Below are 20,226 nucleotides of genomic sequence, written 5' to 3' on the forward strand. Positions count from 1 at the left end.
CTAAATTCGGACATTGCACATTAAATATTCCCCCAACACATTAGAAAGTAACGACAAAAAAGTAAAAGGAATTCTGGAAAGTCCTTTTTTATAGTGATTAATAGTAAAAAAAGATGATCTTGTATAATTTTGTCTCCCATTTGTGCATTGTTTGCAGATTTTTCTTAAACTACCTGAAAATCTGGTGAAATAACAAATTTGTTTAAGAATATATGCTGTCCGTAGCAGGGAACGATCACAACGATTCAGAGCAGCTTCTCGCCAACGTTCTTTTTTGGCCGTATTGGAGAAGAATTCCGACACACGTGAAATATTTCATGGTTTCCCCCGTTGAGTCTCGGTGTTTCTGCTCCACAATTGGGAGATTATCAGGGTCACACAGTCTAGCTCCGCCTCCTTTGCATTGTCCTGGTTGAATCGAGGTGAAGGATACATTCTAGTCCTGACAAGACTGGGCTATCATAAAGATGTCTGTTAAAGCCATAGGGCCACCATGAGGGTTTGCTCAGCTCACTAGTGATGTTTCATGGTGATCCATGATGTCCAAATGATGGTGAATTCTAAGCCAATTCCTTATAGAGAAGCACAGTCCAGAGATATCCTCCTTTGTCTCCAAGTCACTTTCACACCGAGAGTACTTGCTGTCATGACATTTATTTTGGAACATAGCTAGAGAAAAAAAAATAATATATTTAAAAAAAACAAGAGACAGGCAAGCTGCTTGGGGGAAATGATGGCACAGACCAGCTGTTTGGGGTAAAGATGGCACAGATAAACTATTTGGGGGAACTGACAAACTGAAAACAAAGATGTCACAAACAGGCTGTTTAGGGTGGCACTGATAAGCTGCTTTAGGCAAAGGCACTCACAAGCTGTTCGGGGCAAAGGTGGCACTGTAAGACATTTTGCTTGTTGAAGTTGGGGGCCCCGGGGCAATTTTCCCACCAGGGCCCTGTGGTTTCTAGATATGCCCCTGAAGGAAGGGCACCAAGGCGCATTTCTTGGGGTTGCTGATGACATTGTTGTACCACCCCAACAGCGTTCCAACCACCCCAGCTGTGCTGAGCTCGGGATGTTACATCATTGTGTCTGGCTTAAAGTCACATGGAGGATGCTGCCGGTTATGGAGGATGCTGCCGGTAATGGAGGCTGTGCCGGCTAGCATAACATAAGTAGGCTGCTTAAAAGCGAGATCTCTGATCTTCCCAAGCTACCCATTAAGTAAGTGGTGTCGCCCCCGTCATGGGAGTGTAGTCACTATAGATCAAAATACGCTACTGATAGTAATGGCAAATGTTTATGAATTAATTCTAGGGGTATAAACAGGGGTGTTTCACGCCAGTTCTTAAGATTTGACTTATCTTAGTAATATTTATATATTTTTCACTTTTCCAGGAATATTCTGCTAGAAAGCAGACATTTTCTAAATAAAGTGTCTTATCTCGTTACAGTAACATTTAAATAACCTTTTTCCCCAAAATGTAACCAATTTCTGCTCAACGGTCAATTCTCTATCCTGCGGAATTTGTAGACTGCAGTACTGGATTTGTCCTTCAGGGGGCAGATGAATCTGCCAAATCAGTTTTGTTTTTGTTGCGCTATGTGACATTAAGGTTAAATTCAGATTTTAGCATCATAGTTTATTTTTGCTTAATTTTAGGAATTTGATTATTTTTTTAGGAAAGTAACAGCTACTAAATGAAATGTCTTTCGAGTATCTGAAGAGTTAGCAGCACACTAAACACTTCCGCAATGATTAAAGGGACAGTTTACTGACCTTAAAAGCCTTGTTAAAGAAGAATATAAATTAAAGTATGTCCACCAGGTAAAGGGGGAAATGGATATAGGGGGCGGTGTGTAGATAACCCCCTCATGCATTTTCAAGGGGCATCATGACAATTTAAAGGAACCACACAGTTATGATATGCATTTAACTGCATTCGATGGCTGTCCCTTTAAAGGGTAAATATGCAATACCCAGAGTGGCCAGGTGATGTCAGCGTTGGATTCCTGATTTTCTATTGTTCCGCGCACCATATTTAAAGGCATATTAATTAATTAAGAAATCCCCTCATTCTTTCGCAATCCATCAGAGTAGGATTTGGACATAGACACCCATTCTTTAAAAAAATATTAATTTAAATTTTATTTAAATTTAACAGAATGACTCATTTAAAACCCCAGGGCTATATGTATAATACAATTTGTTTAAATTAGCAAATTACCTGATGAAGTAGCAGACCAGTTGCATTTACAGGGGATAAACTCTGGAACTTAACATTTAGCACAACAGTTCCTGTAAAGAGAAAAAAAAAATGTTATAAAAACAGCTAGTAAGGAAAGGAAAACCTAATAAGAAAACAAAATGTTGTGATATGTGTTGTACATTTTTTTTTGGACATTTGCAAAAAAAAATTTCTTATTACGTACATAAAATATGCAGTATATACTGAAAGAAGTACCGTATTTGCAAAAATGCCAGATTTTGCAAAGCAAATGGTAAATTAATAGTACGTTGCAAACGCGGCAAATAGGAAAATAGGAAAAAATCTGTTGGAGGAAAAACCAATTGTGTCCCATTTTTGTAAAGAAATTTAGTTAGTATCAAAATGATAATTTTTTTTAAGTTCAAAATTATTATTATTATTATTATCATTTATTATTATTAATATTTTGTTACTTTTGACACATTATGGCTAAACATGGTAACTTTTCTCTTGCATTGTTCTGGAGAAATATTTTATTTTAATTATTTTATTTTTTACAACAAATTTTATTTTACTTTTAAAAATAAAATTTGATGGTATTATATCCCTCTTCAACCTGATCTTATGTAAATGTATCCATACAACTGTAGGAACTAAAGAACATGTCCTGGTGTGATTGGCTCTGCCGTACTTGTCCTGGTTGCGATTGCTAAGTAATCTACTGATGTGATTTTAGATGCTAAGGATGCTTTGGTCTCAAACAATATTGAATTAGTACTTAGGTCAGAGTTAGTCTTAGGTGTATTAGTTGTTAATTAGAACGTCGTTACAATAGCCTCTGAGACTTTAGAGTTTATACCCATCCCTGTTAGTTAGCAGTCTCACTTTTCGCTGTAAATGTCACGGTGTTACCACCATTTGGAAGTATTACAGGAAGAGCAGCGTTGTGTGAAGTACCCATGGCAGTGTTCTCGGTGTATTAGAGGTGTATTAGGGGTTAAATTAAATGCCACAGTAGAAGCCCCCCTCAGAAGTTAGGTGATTTGTAGATCTCAGCTCACTTGTCACCGGTGTCACCGAGGTGTTTTCCTTCGTCATTGTTGTAGGACACGATGAAGTGGACTCAGTTGGAGCCACGGTGGTTGTAAGTGCTGTTGTGGCAGTTGAGGTTGTTGTCGCCTCACTAGTTGTGCTAGGTCTTTCTGTAGAGCTCTGTCTTGTCATTGTTGTAGTAGATGATGATGATGAAGTAGACTCAGTACTTGACATTTTTGTTGGTGCCATAGTGGTTGTAAGTGCTGTTGTGGCAGTTGAGGTTGTTGTGGCCTCCCACGTCGTGGTAGACCTTTCTGTAGAGCTTTGTCTTGTCGCCATTGTAGTAGATGACGATGAAGTGGACTCACTAGTGGAACTTTCTGGGTGTGCGCTGACAGTTGGTGCCACTGTGGTTACAACTGTCATCGTGGCTGTTGAGGCTGTTGTCTCCACACTTGTTGTGGTAGGTCTTTCTGCAAAGATTCGTCTTGTCGTTGTGGCAGATCGTGACTGAGTGGTCTCAGTAGCTGTAGTCTCTATGTGTAGTGGTTCCACAACATGTGTTATTGACTTTGTACTTGAGGCTGTTGTGGTCTCACTCGTTGAACCGAGCGCCATCTTGGTGACTCCATCTATGGGTTTTCTAGGTCCTGTCGTAACGGCTGTAGTTCTGATAGCTGGCGTGGTCACTGAGATCTCCGTGGTCTTGCTTTTGGTAGTAGTACGTATTATTGCGGTAATTAAAGTATCCGGTTTTGTAGTTGATGCTCTGGTAGTTGTGAGGGTGTCCTCAGCCACGTCTGTGAGGGCCACAAAGATTTGTGGGGTCCCCGCTAGAGCCAGCTCTTCCCTCTCATCTATGATAATACTCGGGTTTGGTTGGATAACCGCGCTGGATGAAGAACTTTCTGAGGAAGACACGGTGGGTACGGTAACTGCCAAAACATGAGCTCACATTAATGTTTCAAAATATCTTCAAATCCAAAATAAATAGTTATTATTATTATTATTATTATTATTATTATTATTATTAACAATACTACTACTACTGCTACTACTACTACTACTGCTACTAATACTGCTACTACTACTACTAATTATTATTATTAGCAATAATAATAATCTATTCAAACATTTGCATTAAACAGATGAAATATTACTTTTTATAGAAGAATGCTGGAAATGAGTAAATTAAAAAAAATTGCTGTTAGGGGCAAAAATCTACTTTTGTTCAAAACATTTGCAATTTCATTTTTTTCATAAAAAACAAATACGATAGAAGTAAAAAAAAAAAATTTGCAGCAGATCTGGTGTGTTTGCTAAAATAAAGATGTAATAACAGCCTAATTTATAACTAAATTAATACAATTCATACCGAATGCAGCAACGAATAACACAATGTCTGTTTACACAGAGACATAGAACTTGCCGGCAGATCGGCCCCATCTATGCTGCCTGTTTTTCCTGCTGTCCTTGGTCTCCCTGGTTCCCTCACTGTATTAACCTCTACCTCTTCTGCTGGGAGGCTGTTCCACTTATCTGCTACTCTATTTGTGCTAAATGAAGATCAAAAGGGATTTCAACAATTAGTGAATAAGGGAAAAAGGAAAAGACACTTTGTTCTTACATGGGGTGAAATTCTGAAGCTCTAACATTCTTAAAATCTCGTTCTCTGATGGAATCTGGACTTACCATTAATGAGCAGCAAGAAGGCTGCCGAGAGACAGGCCGTCAGATCCGTCCCGTGTGACATGTTTGACAGCAGATATGTAGAAGGAAGACGGTTTCCTTCAGTGGCTGGCCGTGGAGCCGAGGCTCCCACTCGCATAGCTCGCGGCGTATAGGCGTGGTGGTTTCATGGCCAAGGGGGAAAAGTGACGTTTTTTGATGCCTATTATGTTTCTCTTGGACATCCAAACAAAGCGATGAAGACGTATTGTCATCCAGACAAGGAGCCTTGACTCATCTGACCAAGGAGCGTCTCTTTTATAAACACTATTGTTATTGTCGTTGTGTAACAGATCTAGCCCGTCTTCCTGTATTTACAAAAGTGAAATGAAGCTGTGCTTCCCCAGCAGCCTTTTACAGAATGAAACAACAAAATACACTTTAGATCCAGATAATAGGGTTTATATTTATGACCATATGCTAAGAATATTTCAGCTTTAATAAATATTGCGTTATATGAATGAATGAATGAATAAGGTTCGAAACTAAGGAAAACATGAAAAAAAAAGGGAAATTAGGGTGAAACAAACTCATGGTTAAAATGACAAAAAGGTCATTCGAGTGTGAAGTAGCCTTGTCGTGATGGGTAATTTAAATCCATTCTCAGAACTTCAACATGACTATTAGTGTGTGTTAGTGTATAGTGTTAGAATGTTTGTGTGTGTGAGTGAATGGTATTGGAGTATGAATTAGTGTGTGGTGAGTTAGATTAGTGTTAGGCGGTGAGTGTGTGTTAGTATGTGGTGCTAAAGAGTGGGTATAGGTATTGGCAAATGGCATGAGAGATTTTTTGGGTGTCAACATATGTTGTTAGAGAGCGTGTTAACATATAGCATTAGAGTGCATGTTAGTGTGTGGTGTTAGAGAGTGGGTGTATGATATTAGAGTGTGCATCTAGGTTTATCGGATTTCAGTGTATGTGTGGTGTTAGAGAGTGTGTGTTAGTGTATGCTAGTGTGAGCATTTGTGTTATTATGTGAGTGTATTGGTGTTAGTGTGAGTTTGTGTATTATCATGGGTCTGTTAGTTACGGGGGGGCAGGGGCCTGGGGGGGGCACTTGTCTTTACTCACTCCATGGATCATAAGGTGTCACACTGTTTTATTTATATAGCTGCACATGAAGGGGTGGGCTAATTAAATCAGTTTAAGCCCTCTTGCAAATGGGGGGTACCAATCAAGTCCTGCACCCAGGCACCAGTTGCAGAATATTTTATATGAATAATATTTTGGACAGGATTTTATTTACACCAGGAAGGTGGCTTTATGGACCTTTTTTGCAATTTTTTTCTCTTTCCTGTTAGGAAAATAGTTCTTTCTGGATGACTCTGAGACTGTTGTGACCTCAGCAAGTGACCTGGACTTTGACTGAACTCCTACAGCACCGACCTCGGCCTGTGACCTCTACTAAAAAGCAGCATTATAAAGTACAAATATCAGTATTTTCCTTGCTCTCCAGACATCATCCTCAGAGGTAGGTGGGCTTCCTAATGACAGGAGTGATGTCATAGCGGCCCAAGCAGCCAATAGGAACTCCTCTTTCTAAAAACGTTTATTGAAGGAGCGGGAAGCTGAGATACTGAGTCACTTCCTTAATATCCTGTTTCTCCGAGACCTGAGAACAGGAACAAATAGCTTGTAAGGGAAAACACAGTCGATAAATCATAGTACATGAAATATGTTGGGGTTATGTATAAAAAAAAGGGATCTCAGGTTAAAATATTCAAAAATCCATCATTTTCTGCCTTTCCAAGATATTCTTAATTACAATTTGTTAATATATTGTAATCATTTAGATTGTAAACTCATGTGCGGGGCCCTCGGGAGCCCACCGTTCCTGCCAGGAACTATGTGTGAAAGAACCCTACGGCCATATTGTTATATTTCCTGAGGAACGAAGAAGGCCATCAGCCTTAGAGGGCAGCCACATCAGTTGGGTTCCATTTCCCAGGATGCCAAAGGTCACGTGACTCATGGGTCCATCCACCTACCTCCCTAATATTTCAGATGTTGTATTGGGGTATTCGACGAGCTACCTCCCAACACTCAGCTCTAGAGCACTCCAAGGAGACCATGTGTGAGCTTCAATGGAGGACTGTGCTGTTGGCGCCACTAATTTTACATCTCCGTTGGCCGGTCAGGAGAGGTCAGGAAAGATCAAAAGATCTTCCCCACTGGAAAAGGAGGAGAGTGCCTGAAAATCATGACTGTCTCAAGAAAATCTGGACTTTTGGGGGGTAGTCACCCATAGTATATGTGCAATATGATGTCCAACTTTCTGCGGCTGGTCATGTAATGCAATGTTGTGATTTTTCATGTAAATTTGACCTCTTTTAGTTTATTTGCTGGTTATTGCCGGTATCACTTTTGCCTTCCTTCTCATGTGAAAATTGAATGAACCGTAAATGAAACTCCATACGTTAAGCATTCATTCAAATGTTATTTTATGACAGAGAGCCAGAAACAGCTAAAGGAGAGAAGAGAAAGGAGAGTATGTCAGAAGAATGGAGAGGGGAGAGGGAAAAGAGAAAAGAGCAAAAAGTAAGAGGAGAGATCATAAAGTAAAGAGAGGTAAGAGAAAAACAGAGAAGGGAGAAACGAGAGAAAGGAAAAAAGCAGGAGAGAAAAATAGAGGATAGAGGAGAAGGGAAAAGGTGAGAGGTGGGGAGGGAAGAGAGTTCTATCGGGACATAAAGAGAGGAAGGATAGCGAAGAAAGAAGGACAGCGGAAAGAAAGCTTAACTTTTTGTACCCTAAAAACCACAATATTCTCTTAACACCACTATAAAAAACAACACAGCAATGACCAAGCAGTGCTTTGGGGCTTTACTCTCTTAAACAAATAAAAGACAATTATTGTAATCCCTAATTCGAGGCAGAATAACATCAAAATGAATCATGTTTGTTCACAAAAACAAAAAAAAAAAAAAGAATGTCGTGCAACTTTCTTCTGTGTGAAGACGAGAAGAAAACCTGGAACATAAAAGGAGTTAATGGCTGCACGCGTTTCCCCTGGTAAGAGGGAAGAAAAAACACTCCCTTCGACGACATCAATCATAATTCTTACGCTCCAAGCGATGGAGACAAAGGGCCATTAATCTACGAGGTGTAAAGGAATGTCAAAGCTCACACAGCCGCTTTCACATCATGTTTATTATATTATTGGTATTATTGGCAGTGTTGGGGGGTCAGAACTGCAAACAATTCCACATCAAGGGACCCCCTGAAAATTTAGGAAAGGGGGGAATACGACTGCTGGCCTAGGCCGCAGTATAGGGTCAAGAGCAGTCCCGCTATTGGCTAGGAGGGTGCAACAATGTTGCGGGCGTGGGTTTAAAAGGTCAAAGCGAGGTTACGCCAACCTTTCTCCCGCCTGGATCCTAACAACAGGCACATCTATCCCCCCCTCCCTGTTTTATGTCATGGTATGCTCTGGCCAGTGTTTGGAATGAGAAGTCGAAGCTGCGCCCGAATGGAATTGGGGAGGCTCGGGTGGCTGATGGCGCCCGCTGGGCTACAACTCTTGGTTATGTGTGTGCGTGTGTGGAAGGCTTAATGGCTAGCAGCTGTCGGGTTGTTATAAGGTTATGGTTATATATATATTAAGCTGGAATGAGTTAATAAAGCTGTGGCCAACACCCTTACCCTTGTTGTTATTGATTGGGGGGTAGGTATAAGGGGTTGGAAGAGGGAGGGGGGTCTGTAGGTCTAAGCAGTCATGAACTCTAAAACCCTACATAATATAGATCATTCGGCGGAAATAAAGAAGGCCAGAGTACGTGCATTTCTGGGAACAGTTTTTCTTTTAGGGAAGTCAAAGGTCACCAAGACAGACGCTTCCTCCACAGGAAGAGCACTCCAGGATATGTTACCGCCACATGTCACGAACAAAATGCTCCAGGAGATCAAAAGGGAGATCTGAAAATGTAAAGTTAACACTTAAAAGAAAACATTTCTAAAAAACAATAGTGTCTAATTAACAAATGTGAACGGTACATAAGGGAGCAATAAACGGGCGGACACAATCTTTAAATGTCTACCCAGAATACCCAATGTATATATTAAATACGGGATTAATAAATGACTTATACAATAGTTAAAGCTCCTGTTCCACTACCTCGGCCACATTTAAAACAGTTGTAACAAAAAGAGCCATATAACAGGTTTCCTTATTCCAGGCTCTGATAGGTTGTTGCCATAGAAAATACAAAAGATACTTAAGGTTTTATTTATTTTTTTATGTGATTAAGCCTTCTGAGAAAATAAAAACATGAGAGATCTGCTAAGGTTTAAAGTAAAAGAAAGCAATTCATGTCTTGTCTAAGTGGAACAGCACCTTTAGCTGGCCATAGGCCACCATGTACTAGAATGTCTTGTGTTTTATGACAAAGATTATACAATTAGTTAAGTGTATTTAGTAATCAATGTTTTCCTATATGTACTACATAAAATACCTTAAATCTGCAAAGTTTATTGATAAAAAGTTAATTTTACCAATACGCACAGGGGCCCCACCAGGATCCCACGGTGGTGACATTAAGTCCCTTTGGCAACAGTCCCATTAAGTGGTTGATGAGATAGTAATTAAGGCTCAAAAAATGAATACATCTATAAAGTGCAACCATCTCATTGAGCTCCATGATTCTGGAAACCAACATTTTTAATTTCTGGAATGCAAAACTTCTATTGTTTTTTGAATCCCTAAAGTGCGCCATCTAGTGGCCATTCAGCTAACAGCAACACTAACTGCCCAATGTAGATGTAACAGGAAAATCAGATCTTATATCAGATGCCCAACGGGTAGAATCCCTGAAGAGGACTTTAAGGTGCTGCTGAAATGGCTAGTATCTACATACCGTAAAGAAAGGAATGAACTGAGACTCATAAATATTAAATCGCCTATCTGAAGCATAAATAAGAATGTCTGCTGGGTACGTGCACGGTGGTGTGAATAGCATTGGAGGCGACTGACGTTAAGTACATGACGTGCAGGGAGATGATTTCACCCAAACGTATCTCCTTCATGGAAAATATCTGGGGGGTGGGGAAGGGTCACATGCTTATGGGGTGCAATTGCAAAGCGGACAGTGCTAAAAAAACTCAAAAGGATCTCAGCTATTATATGCATTACCGTGCACTTTAGAGACAGGCGGCGTTCGTTTAAAGGGGATTGCGAAATTTTATTGGAGGCGAGGATGAGTTTTACCCTGCTTGCCCGGGTAAACCTTGGAAAGATAACTCTCCACCCTCTCTTTGTGTTTCTACCGCGGTGGAGCAAAAAAGATAACAAACCTGACTGTTCTTTTTCTGCCATGGTGACTAATGGCATCTCTTCCTCGAGTCCCAGGGGAGCAGATCTAGCGCTCCTATAGATCTATATTTTAAATTCACATTTTGTGGGTCCTAACGCTAGAGTCGCTCCACACAGATAGACCTCAGCTTTCTCCTACATAACCGAGGAACTCAGACCAGGTGATTGTATCACTTTGATATATGTTGAAAATAAGCACACACGTCATGGTGTTGCTATTGCGGTTAGATACATGATGGTATGTAGGTGTGAAATGAGATTGCACCAAGGTGTCCACATTTCTTATTCATGACAACCATGTGGCATCTCAGAAAATGTCTATGGAGGAACGGACTTCATTAGCATCGCCATAAAGCATCGGCTCAGTGTGGTGTTTGAGCCGGGAAAGTCACCCAAAATATCACATGACTGACAGCAACGGCGGCTCCAGGTCTGCAGATAAAGGGAGATTATTGGGACAAAATGAGATAAAACCAGGTTTTATTCTTCTTCATAGAGATCAGAATACTACCCTTTGCTTTCTAATTGAGAAATATGGTGGCTCAAGAGCAGAGGAAGTCTATCTGTAAACGTTTATCAAAAATGTCGGAAACAATTACGTCTGAAGAAAATAGTCCACCATGCGTATTACGTCTTATATCCAGGAGCCGTATGTCTATCCCATGCATGTTTAATACCCTCACTGTATTACCCTCTACCACCTCTGCTGGGAGGCTGTTCTACTAATCAATCACCCTCTCAATAAAGTAAAAATAGAGAATTGATTGTCATCTGTGGCTTGTGACTGATTTGCCAACACATAAAGCTGTTTAGCAAACTGTTTTGCTGTTAAAAAGTGTAATTTATTGTTTAACTACAATATGTTCTTTTGGGCTTTTTATAGAAGTATCAGGTGTTGCTGTCTCAGATGAGGATAAAGGCCACTCAATAAAGCTGGCGGTAGTTATGGCAACAGGTGGAGGATTCTAGGGATTTAATGCTACTGATACATTTTTCATTTTTCTGTTGCAGTTCTGCATTGTCCCTCTAGATGGAGCTGTTTTTCCCTCTTGATGTTGCGGCTTTGGGACCGGCTTCGTCTCCTTGCAGACAATAAAAAGGCAACTGAATTATTTAGTTCACTCACATAATCCAGAAGCACAATAAAGTGTGAAGGAAGAAGCGGATAACCGGCCCCAGACTCTCTGGCACGGCAGAGGAGTAATTGCTACAGCGCTTGCCAAAATACTACACCTGCCAACTGCTCCATCTAGGTTGGGTAGTCCTTCTTCACACTTTAAAGTCTTGTGTAGTCTTCATAAATCGGGGCGCAATTACATGAAAATTAAACATAAACACATAATCATAGTGTAATATAGTAAGAAAAATGACAGTGAATGGAATGTTTCTCGATGCATTCACAAATGGTCAGGATCACAGAAGCCAACGCTTTTATTCCTCGGCTGGTGTATATCGCACAATCCCACGTGCAAAGAGCGCAAAACGTGCAGCCGACAGATAAACCGGAATAGATGCCAAGCATCCGAAGTCCCTCAACGCGTCTCCCCTGGCCTGGGTTATACGCAGCTTCTTCGGGAGGGAAATATTCAAATAATTCCAAAAATCAAAAGCGCTTGTGCAAAAAAAATACTCTGCAAAAAGTGCTTGTGCAAAAAATACAGATACCAGGAACTAGATATTTCCAGTTTGTTTGGAGGAATACTTAAGAGGGAGCAACATCTACCTGTTAAACAAAGGGGTATTAACTCTTTGTGACTCACTTAGGGTGCGGTGTCACTAACCTTTTTATCAGTAATTCTTTTCTACCCTGATGCCTCTCTTTCCTCCCCTAATCCCCCTCTTTCCTCCCTAATCCCCCTCTTTCCTCCCTGATCCCCCTCTTTCCTCCCATGATCCCCCTCTTTCCTCTCCTGATGCCTCTCTTTTCCTCCCCTGATCCCCCTCTTTCCTCCTCTGATGATTCTCTTTCCTCCCCCGATGCCCCTCTCTTTTCTCCCCCGATCCCCCACTTTCCTCCCCTGATGCCCCTCTTTTCTAGGAGGTCAGAATGTTTGCTGGGTATGAGGGGATCGCAGGGTTCTACAGTCCTAAAAGCCCCAATAATGGTTTCTTTCTTGGGTGACTTTTCTCTTTCTCTGGACAATGGAAAGGCATTTAACCGCTTGCTTTCCAATTCACATTTTAATAGCCCCACACCCCACAAAGCCGCCCTTTGCATGAGATACTCCCAAACAGGCCCGGACTGGGACAAAAAAATAGGCCCGGGCATTTAAGCCAGAGCAGCCCATTTTTTTTTAAAACATCGGGTTTTTGGTTTTTTTTTACCTTTAACATCCTCCATGTTAAATAAAGTTAAGCCCTGTGCCCGGCCCTGGTGGGGGCTTCCCCGCCCCTTAGAGTGGCGGACCCGGTCGCAGTTGCGGCAGGCTTAAGGGGCAGGTGCCCCTTATGCCCTGCGTTAATGAGGCCGCATATTTTAAGGTAGGAGCCTGGAGCTGCAGCTCCATCAGCCCCTAAGTCAATCCGGCCCTGCCGCGGCCCGGCCCGGCCCACCGGGGAAATGCCCAGTGTGCCCGATGGCCAGTCCGGGCCTGCTCCCAAAGCATTAACACTCATTGAAATGTTTTACTTCTTCTAATAGAGCAGCAGTCTTCTCATTTACTTTTTAATTCTGAAATATGGTGGACCTACAGCATAGGAGGCCTATAGGAGGTGTTAGAAGCCTTCATCCTTATTATTCCTGTCACTTTAAGGCCTTGTGGCCACCTAATGACTAAGGACGGCTGGGTACGATAGGCCGTACTCTTCTATTCTATTTCTTTCATTATGGTTCCGGAAGGAGAATAGAGTTAAAGGTTAGAGAAGAAGTAAAGAATGTTGGGAGGGTAAATTTGAAGGTTAAAGGACAATTCACAAACCTGACATTCTGGCCATTGTGAGGGGCAAAAGAATGCAAAAAAAAGGGAAAAACTGGTCTGGTTTGTTTTTTCTAGGTTTATCTACGCTACGCCTGTGGATTCTGCGTCTTGCTAAGTCAATATAATGTGAATACATCTACTCAGTGTCTAGTGAAAGGAGCCACTTCACGTTGGGTCCTTGAAAGTAGAGTGAGACATGAAGAACCTTTTCGCCGTTGCCGTGTTGGTGAGCTGCCTCGTTGGCTTAGGTAAGACCTCGATGCGGGGCGGAGAACGGGAGATCGTTCAGATGGTTATAGAACCAGAAATTGGGGGGGATCTGTTGGTTACTAATGAAGGGATTTAAAGCGTGATCAGTGTGTTAGAATTCCAAATGGATACCTTCTACCAGTGCTTGTGGTGGGTAAAAGTTGAACAAAATTCCATTTAATTAACTTATTAAGATTCGGTGAGAAAATATGCCTAATTCCGTCATTCCGAAACCATTATATTCCTCTTTGTTCCCTCTGATGCCTTTCTTACTCCCCTGATGCCTTTCTTACTCCCCTGTTGCCCCTCTCTCCTCCCCTGTTGCCCCTCTTTTCTAGGTGGTCAGAATGTTTGCTGGGTATGAAGGGATCGCAGGGTTCTACAGCCCTAAAAGCCCCGATAATGTGTATAGAAACAGCAGGGAACGGCTTTATAAATTAAACAGGGTAAATAAACCCATTATTCTTCTAAATGTCCCACCCAGTTGCACAAATACCCCGCGATGGGGCACAAAGCCACAGAAAGAGTTTTGATAAAGCTCTGTCCCTAAGATAGACTTCTCCTTGGAGATGCTAACCCTACTTTTCACGCTGCAGCCTCAAAATTCCCCCCATTGCACTCAATGTTGTTGCAGATTTGTGCTTGACGGAGCTCTCTCATGAACATGTCATAGTGTCAGTGCTCCTGAATCTAAGACGAGGCCCTCGGCGTATTAAGGTCTGAGTCTTTACGGCAGGAAAAGCATGCGACTGGATGGGGCGCCCAGATCTTATCCTATATGTGACTTTGAATCTTTCAGGGGACGCGTATAAATGCTACACGTGTACTATGGCCACTCAAGACGACCATTGCCTGCAGACCACCAACTGCTCTTCTCCCACCCCATACTGTGGCACAGCTATCGGTACGTCTTTCACCCTCCAGGAGCTAGCAGCTGATGTTAGTAAATAGCTCCGAAACAATCTTACTGCAGCAAAGGGAGAGGGAGGCAAGGACCATATTAATGGTCACGTAACGCTGGAGATGCAGCCTCGCGTCCGCCTAGCCTCCGGGTAACTTTAGTTATTTCCGCTAAACATGAATAGAAGGTAGTGTTTTTCTTTTCAGATAATACCTTTTACAGGTAAGGGCAAAAGGCAAGGAGTGGCAGGGCTGAACCCAAATGTGGGCGGGGCCCTTCATCTGGGGAGCAGCCTTGGGAGGGGTGGGACTAATGACGTACGTGGACAGGGCAAGCCATGTGGGGGGGCTAGAGAAATGGGTGGGGAGTTTGGGGGTTAGTCAGTCTAATTGGTGTACAGTGCTAGACTGAGTGTGTGTGAGTGTAAGGGTGGCGTGTCAGTGTACGGTGTCAGAGTTAGTTTTGTATGGTGTGTCAGTGTACGGTGTCAGAGTTAGTTTTGGATGGTGTGTCAGTGTACGGTGTCAGAGTTAGTTTTGTATGGTGTGTCAGTGTACGGTGTTAGAGTTAGTTTTGGATGGTGTGTCAGTGTACGGTGTTAGAGTTAGTTTTGGATGGTGTGTCAGTGTACGGTGTCAGAGTTCGTTTTGGATGGTGTGTCAGTGTACAGTGCTAGAGTTAGTTTTGGATGGTGTGTCAGTGTACGGTGTTAGAGTTAGTTTTGGATGGTGTGTCAGTGTACGGTGTCAGAGTTAGTTTTGGATGGTGTGTCAGTGTACGGTGTTAGAGTGAGTGGCTATGTGCGGGTGTCAGTATGCAGTGTTAGAAGGAGTGGAATGTCCATGTACAGTGTTATAGTGTGTGTTGGTGTACATTGTTTGAGTGTCTGTCTATGGTGTTAGAGTGAGCGGATAGGTGCGGGTGTCAGTATGCCGTGTTAGAAGGAGTGGAGTGTCCATGTCCAGTGTTATAGTGTGTGTTAGTGTACATTGAGTGTCTGTCTATGGTGTTAGAACGTGTGTTAGGATTCGGTGACGGTGCTTGGAGTAACACGCAGGGCGCACAGCACTAAGCACTGAAGCCGTACAGTTTCTCTGACTCTGGTTGTTTTTCTGTTTCCTTCAGTAAATGTGGGCTTCATGAAGCTCATAAACAAGTTCTGCTCGGCCCTTTGCGTTTCAGCGAACATCACCGTGGTGTCCGATGTCGTGGGCTGCTGCGAGTCCGACCTCTGCAACAACGTGAAGATTGGAGACAATTTTAATTTTGGGAGTGGGGCCGGTGGCACGACCGGCAGTGTGCTCCTAACGCTCACCATCACAGGTCTCTTGAGCTTCGTACTCGCATTGGGAATTTAAAGCCCGAGATTTTTCATTAAGGGAACCGTAGGTCTCTCGCGGGTGGGGGTAGCCAGTACAAGATGCCATGAATGATCAATCATTGTGATTGGGGAACTTAAAATTTTATATAATATATACACATGTTAGGGTTAATTCACTAAATTGGGAGTCTGCAGGAGAGCTGAAGTTTCATCTCCTAGACGGTTGACCGTGGCGATGCTTGTCAAGGTCCACAGAACATCATTAAATAGACCTCAGTAAATGTCCACCATGAGCAATTTTGGTGCCTACACCTGCTGGGAACTCTCCGGGTTTTTGCCCATCCAAAACATAAGAGATCTCATTTTTTTATTTAAGCGACAAATTGCTTTAAATTCTAAAAAAAAAATGACAAGAGATGAATTAATGAAATGTTTTGCTGAATTAAATGGCTAATAAATATCCCAACGCCGCAGGCTGTACTTCTTACCGAACGTCTGTTTTGGAATCTATTATATATATTATGTTATTATATATTATTCTATAGTGCAGATCTGTAGCCACTATCAGTACGATCCAATGGTTTTTGCCACTGATTGGCTGCTTTCCTTGCATTCAGCGGGGGGGTCTGTATTATATAGATTAAAGTGCATACGATGGGTGGAGTGTTCCTTTAAGACTGACGGTGGTTATGGCAACGAGTGAATGCTAGCGGTAAAATGCTATTAATATATAAAGTTGTAGTTCTGCATTGTTCCTCTAGATGGCGTTTGGTTAGAAAACTTCATTCTATGATATAGCGGCTCGCTACGCTTGCAGAAAATAAAAGGCAAATGAATTATTTAGTTCACTCGCATCGTGCAGAAGCACAAAAAAAGGTGTGAAGGGAGGATCGGGCGACTGGCTCCAGACTTTAACCCTTTTCTAAAAAACTTCCACTTGCGGGCGATCATATACGATCAAATAAAAAAAGGAAAATAATAATAGTGTAGACTGTTGCAATATTTTTCATCGATAACACGGCTCATTCATTGCACTCGCAATAAAAACGGGATTTTCAATCTTTGTGGAATTCAGAGGGACTGAAATCAAAGGAAAAAGAGCCACAATGGCGTAGTATATGCCGGTATTTTTCTTGCCGGTCTGTCCTTGATGCCGCACACAGGTGATTCCTGGGGTATAAATCCCCACCAGAGATGCCCTCATTCCCTTTATGGGGGACGGCCTTCAATAAAACAGCCGATGCTTGAACAATACGTCATTTTATTACGGGACTGGCCCTAAGGATCTATTTTTATAAATATAATATAAATAGATAAAAAATAAAAAAGTATTAAAAAGTCAATATACAAATCCTGTTCGACGCTTTTCCTTCCCGGACCACTTGTGACCGCTGCAGACCGGGACCCCCACAAGAGCTGCGGTTTTGGAGATGCTCTGACCCGGTCGCTTCGCCCTCACGGTTTGGCCCTCGTCAGAGTCGCTCAGATCCTTACGCTGCCCGTTTTCCCTGCTTCTAACATCAACTTTGAGGACAAAATGTTCACTTTCTGCCCGATCTATTCCCCCCCCCCGACAGACGCCATGATAACGAGATTATCCGTGTTATTCGCATCACCTGTCGGCAGTCATGATGTTACGGCTGATCGGCCATTAGTTACACTGGGGGGAGGGGGCCGATAGGGCCACTTGGCTTTTCCTGCCCAGGGCCAATAAGGTGCCAGCCGACCCCCGTCACACCACATACATTTAAAGGGAATGACACATGCGACAACCACCGTCCTCTAACACAGAACCCCGAACCCACCGGCAGATCGGCCCCATCCGGCCCCCGTCTAGTCGCCCGTTTCCCCGGCTGTAAAGACTCAAACCTTAATCAGTCGCTGGTCTTGTCTTAGATTCAGGAGCCGTATGTCTATCCCATGCATGTTTAATACCCTCACTGTATCACCCTCTACCACTTCTGCTGGGAGGCGGATCCACTTATCTACCACCCTCTCAGTAAAGCAAAACTTCCTTATATTCCTAGTTCTGCCCTGTTCACATGTTGTACAGCGCGCAGGACATGATAGATCTATATAAATTATGTATGTAGTGAAAGGCTGCTAAAAATACATAATAATTTTCATACATAAATACATAGTGAGATTACATATAAGAAAAAAAGTAGTAGTAGATACAGTAACTCCTGTATCAGCAGTTATTAGTCTTCAGGCAAAGAGGAGTTAACTTCTGCTCTGTAACATCAAAGCATCCGTCAGCGGGACTTTCCATTTCACCAAAGCCGTGGGGGGGAAACATTATTCACTTTAAAAAAAAAGCATTACCCCCCCCATTCCTAGAATGGGTTGTGACGCTGGATGTGTGTCATGAGTGTTTATAGCATGCCGGCTGTTGGTTTCTTCCACAGACACAGAGAGCTCCTATCGTGAGTGTGGCGGCTCCCCCCTCTTCCTGCAGTGGTTCCTCCCTGGGTGAATGTCAGGCTGCAGACGGAGCTGCCGGAGAGGTCTGTGCTCCCCATTCATTTCCTACTGGGATCGGCTGTGGGAAGCTGGGGCTTTAGGGGGACAGGGTGGGGTATTAAGGTGGGGGTATTAGGGTGGGGTATTAGGGTGGGGTATAGGGGGACTGGGCAGCCCCTCCACTGAATGTTGACGGGGACCTGTGTCACCCTATTGATCCCTCCTGTGATAGCTGCTGCCTGCCTGCTTGCCTGCCTGGGGTAAATACAGGTTATCCACCCCCCTGGGGTAAATACAGGTTACCCACCCCCCTGGGGTAAATACAGGTTATCCACCCCCTAGGGTAAATACAGGTTACCCACCCCCTTGGGGTAAATACAGGTTACCCACCCCCTTGGGGTAAAGGTTACATACCCCCCCACACACACACCTGCTTGGGTAACTGGCACCGTGGGGTACGTGTGGGGTATGTCTGCTCGGTGGTGTGCAGGTTAGCGGGTCGCTGATTTAAAGGGACCTCGTACAATATGTAGAATGTTCTCCATGAATGTGTTGTGATGGGGCAAGTAGGGGTCTCTCTCTACCCCAGGGGGGGTCCTCTGGCCCCACGCGGCCCCCCTGGCGGAGGTAAGACCTGCTTACTGCACAGGGTGGGGTAATTTCATAACTGTAGGCAATTACTCAACAAGAAGGAAGTTGCAAGAAATGAATGACTGCGCGTTTCAACGAATCATCCCAAAATACAGCGCAGAATATCTCCAAGATGAGGGCTTTTACTAAAGGGGTGATAGATGAGTGGAACCGCTTCTCAGCAGAAGTGGTAGAGGGTAATACAGTGAGGTGATTAAACATGCATGGGATAGACATACGGCTCCTGAATCTAAGACGAGACCAACGACTGATTAAGGTTTGAGCCGTTACAGCAGGCGAGACGGGGGCCGGATGGGGCCGATCTGCCGGCAGATTATTTCCTGTCCTTTCAAAGACTTTGATCCATTCAGTAAATTACATTTTATGGGAATGAATGTTTATCGGGGAGGAATAATCCTGCTGATCCTGAGAACAGGCATTTCGGATGGCTGTCTGTATGATTTACACGTGGAGGGGGCTTAATACGTAAAAATAATTTATTGTAATGGGGGGGGTCCCTTTTTCTGGGTTTATTTATGCCGTGATGGGCCTGATTTTGTGGCGGTTGAGCTCGTTGCGCGGTCCGTGTCCGCTCAGGTCGTCTCCCGCGGTGATCGCCGGGGCGCTGTGATCGTCGGTCTGTTCAGGAAGAAGGACTCCTTGCAGGGCACGCCGTACGCTGTGGCTCTTTAAGGCCAGCAGTCACTATGGGAGGGGCCTAGGGCTAGTGGCAGTTGCCACACATATACACACACACGCTAATACACACACACGCTAACACCAGATACTAACATACATATACACACACACTCTTACACCGAATGCTGACACACACTCACCATCTACCAACAGCCATCCACACACACTAACACCAGATACTCACACACACACACACACGCTCCAACACTATACAGCAACACACGCTTACACCATGCAGTAACACACACTCAAACACCACACACTTGCAAGGTATGTAGTATGTATACAATACCCCCCCAAAATGTCCGTTGTCCAGATTGGTACACCTGTGTTTGGGGTGTGACCAGTGGAGGGAGTAGGTGGGGCTAGAAGCCACCATGCCATACTCGGCTGCAGAGCATCGTGGGGCGGGGCATCGAGCGCCTGTGACCCGTGCCCCAGTTCAGTGATGGCCTCTCGTGACGTCGTGTAACAAGGTTCACCGAGACGTCTTGGGTCATACGAGCCGTATGTCTATCCCATGCATGTGTAATACCCTCACTGTATTACCCTCTACCGCTTCTGCTGGGAGGCTGTTCCACTTATCTACCACCCTCTAAGTAAAGTAAAACTTCCTTCCATTCAATCTAATCCTCCGACGCTCTAATTTTAGATTATGGCCTCTTTTTATTTATTATTATAGCGCCATCATATTCCCCAGCGCTGTACAATGGGTACAGAGGACATAAATAAATGAAAGATTATTTCAATGTTGTGATTAAAGTAC

At 43.3% G+C, this 20,226-nt stretch overlaps 1 protein-coding gene across 1 annotated transcript; it reads right to left on the minus strand.

The window, feature by feature from the left end:
* Nucleotides 1–290: 290 nt before the first annotated feature.
* Nucleotides 291–5,038, minus strand: LOC128497205 (uncharacterized). The gene is made up of 4 exons (XM_053467155.1): nt 4,935–5,038; nt 3,269–4,177; nt 2,226–2,296; nt 291–669 (listed from the first exon to the last, which is right to left on the minus strand). The coding sequence occupies exons 1-4, from the start codon at nt 4,993–4,995 to the stop codon at nt 574–576; spliced, it is 1,137 nt and encodes a 378-aa protein (XP_053323130.1). The 5' UTR covers nt 4,996–5,038; the 3' UTR covers nt 291–573.
* Nucleotides 5,039–20,226: the final 15,188 nt, after the last annotated feature.

The sequence above is a fragment of the Spea bombifrons genome, chromosome 5, assembly GCF_027358695.1.
Source record: "Spea bombifrons isolate aSpeBom1 chromosome 5, aSpeBom1.2.pri, whole genome shotgun sequence".
NCBI classification, from domain to species: Eukaryota; Metazoa; Chordata; class Amphibia; order Anura; family Pelobatidae; genus Spea; species Spea bombifrons.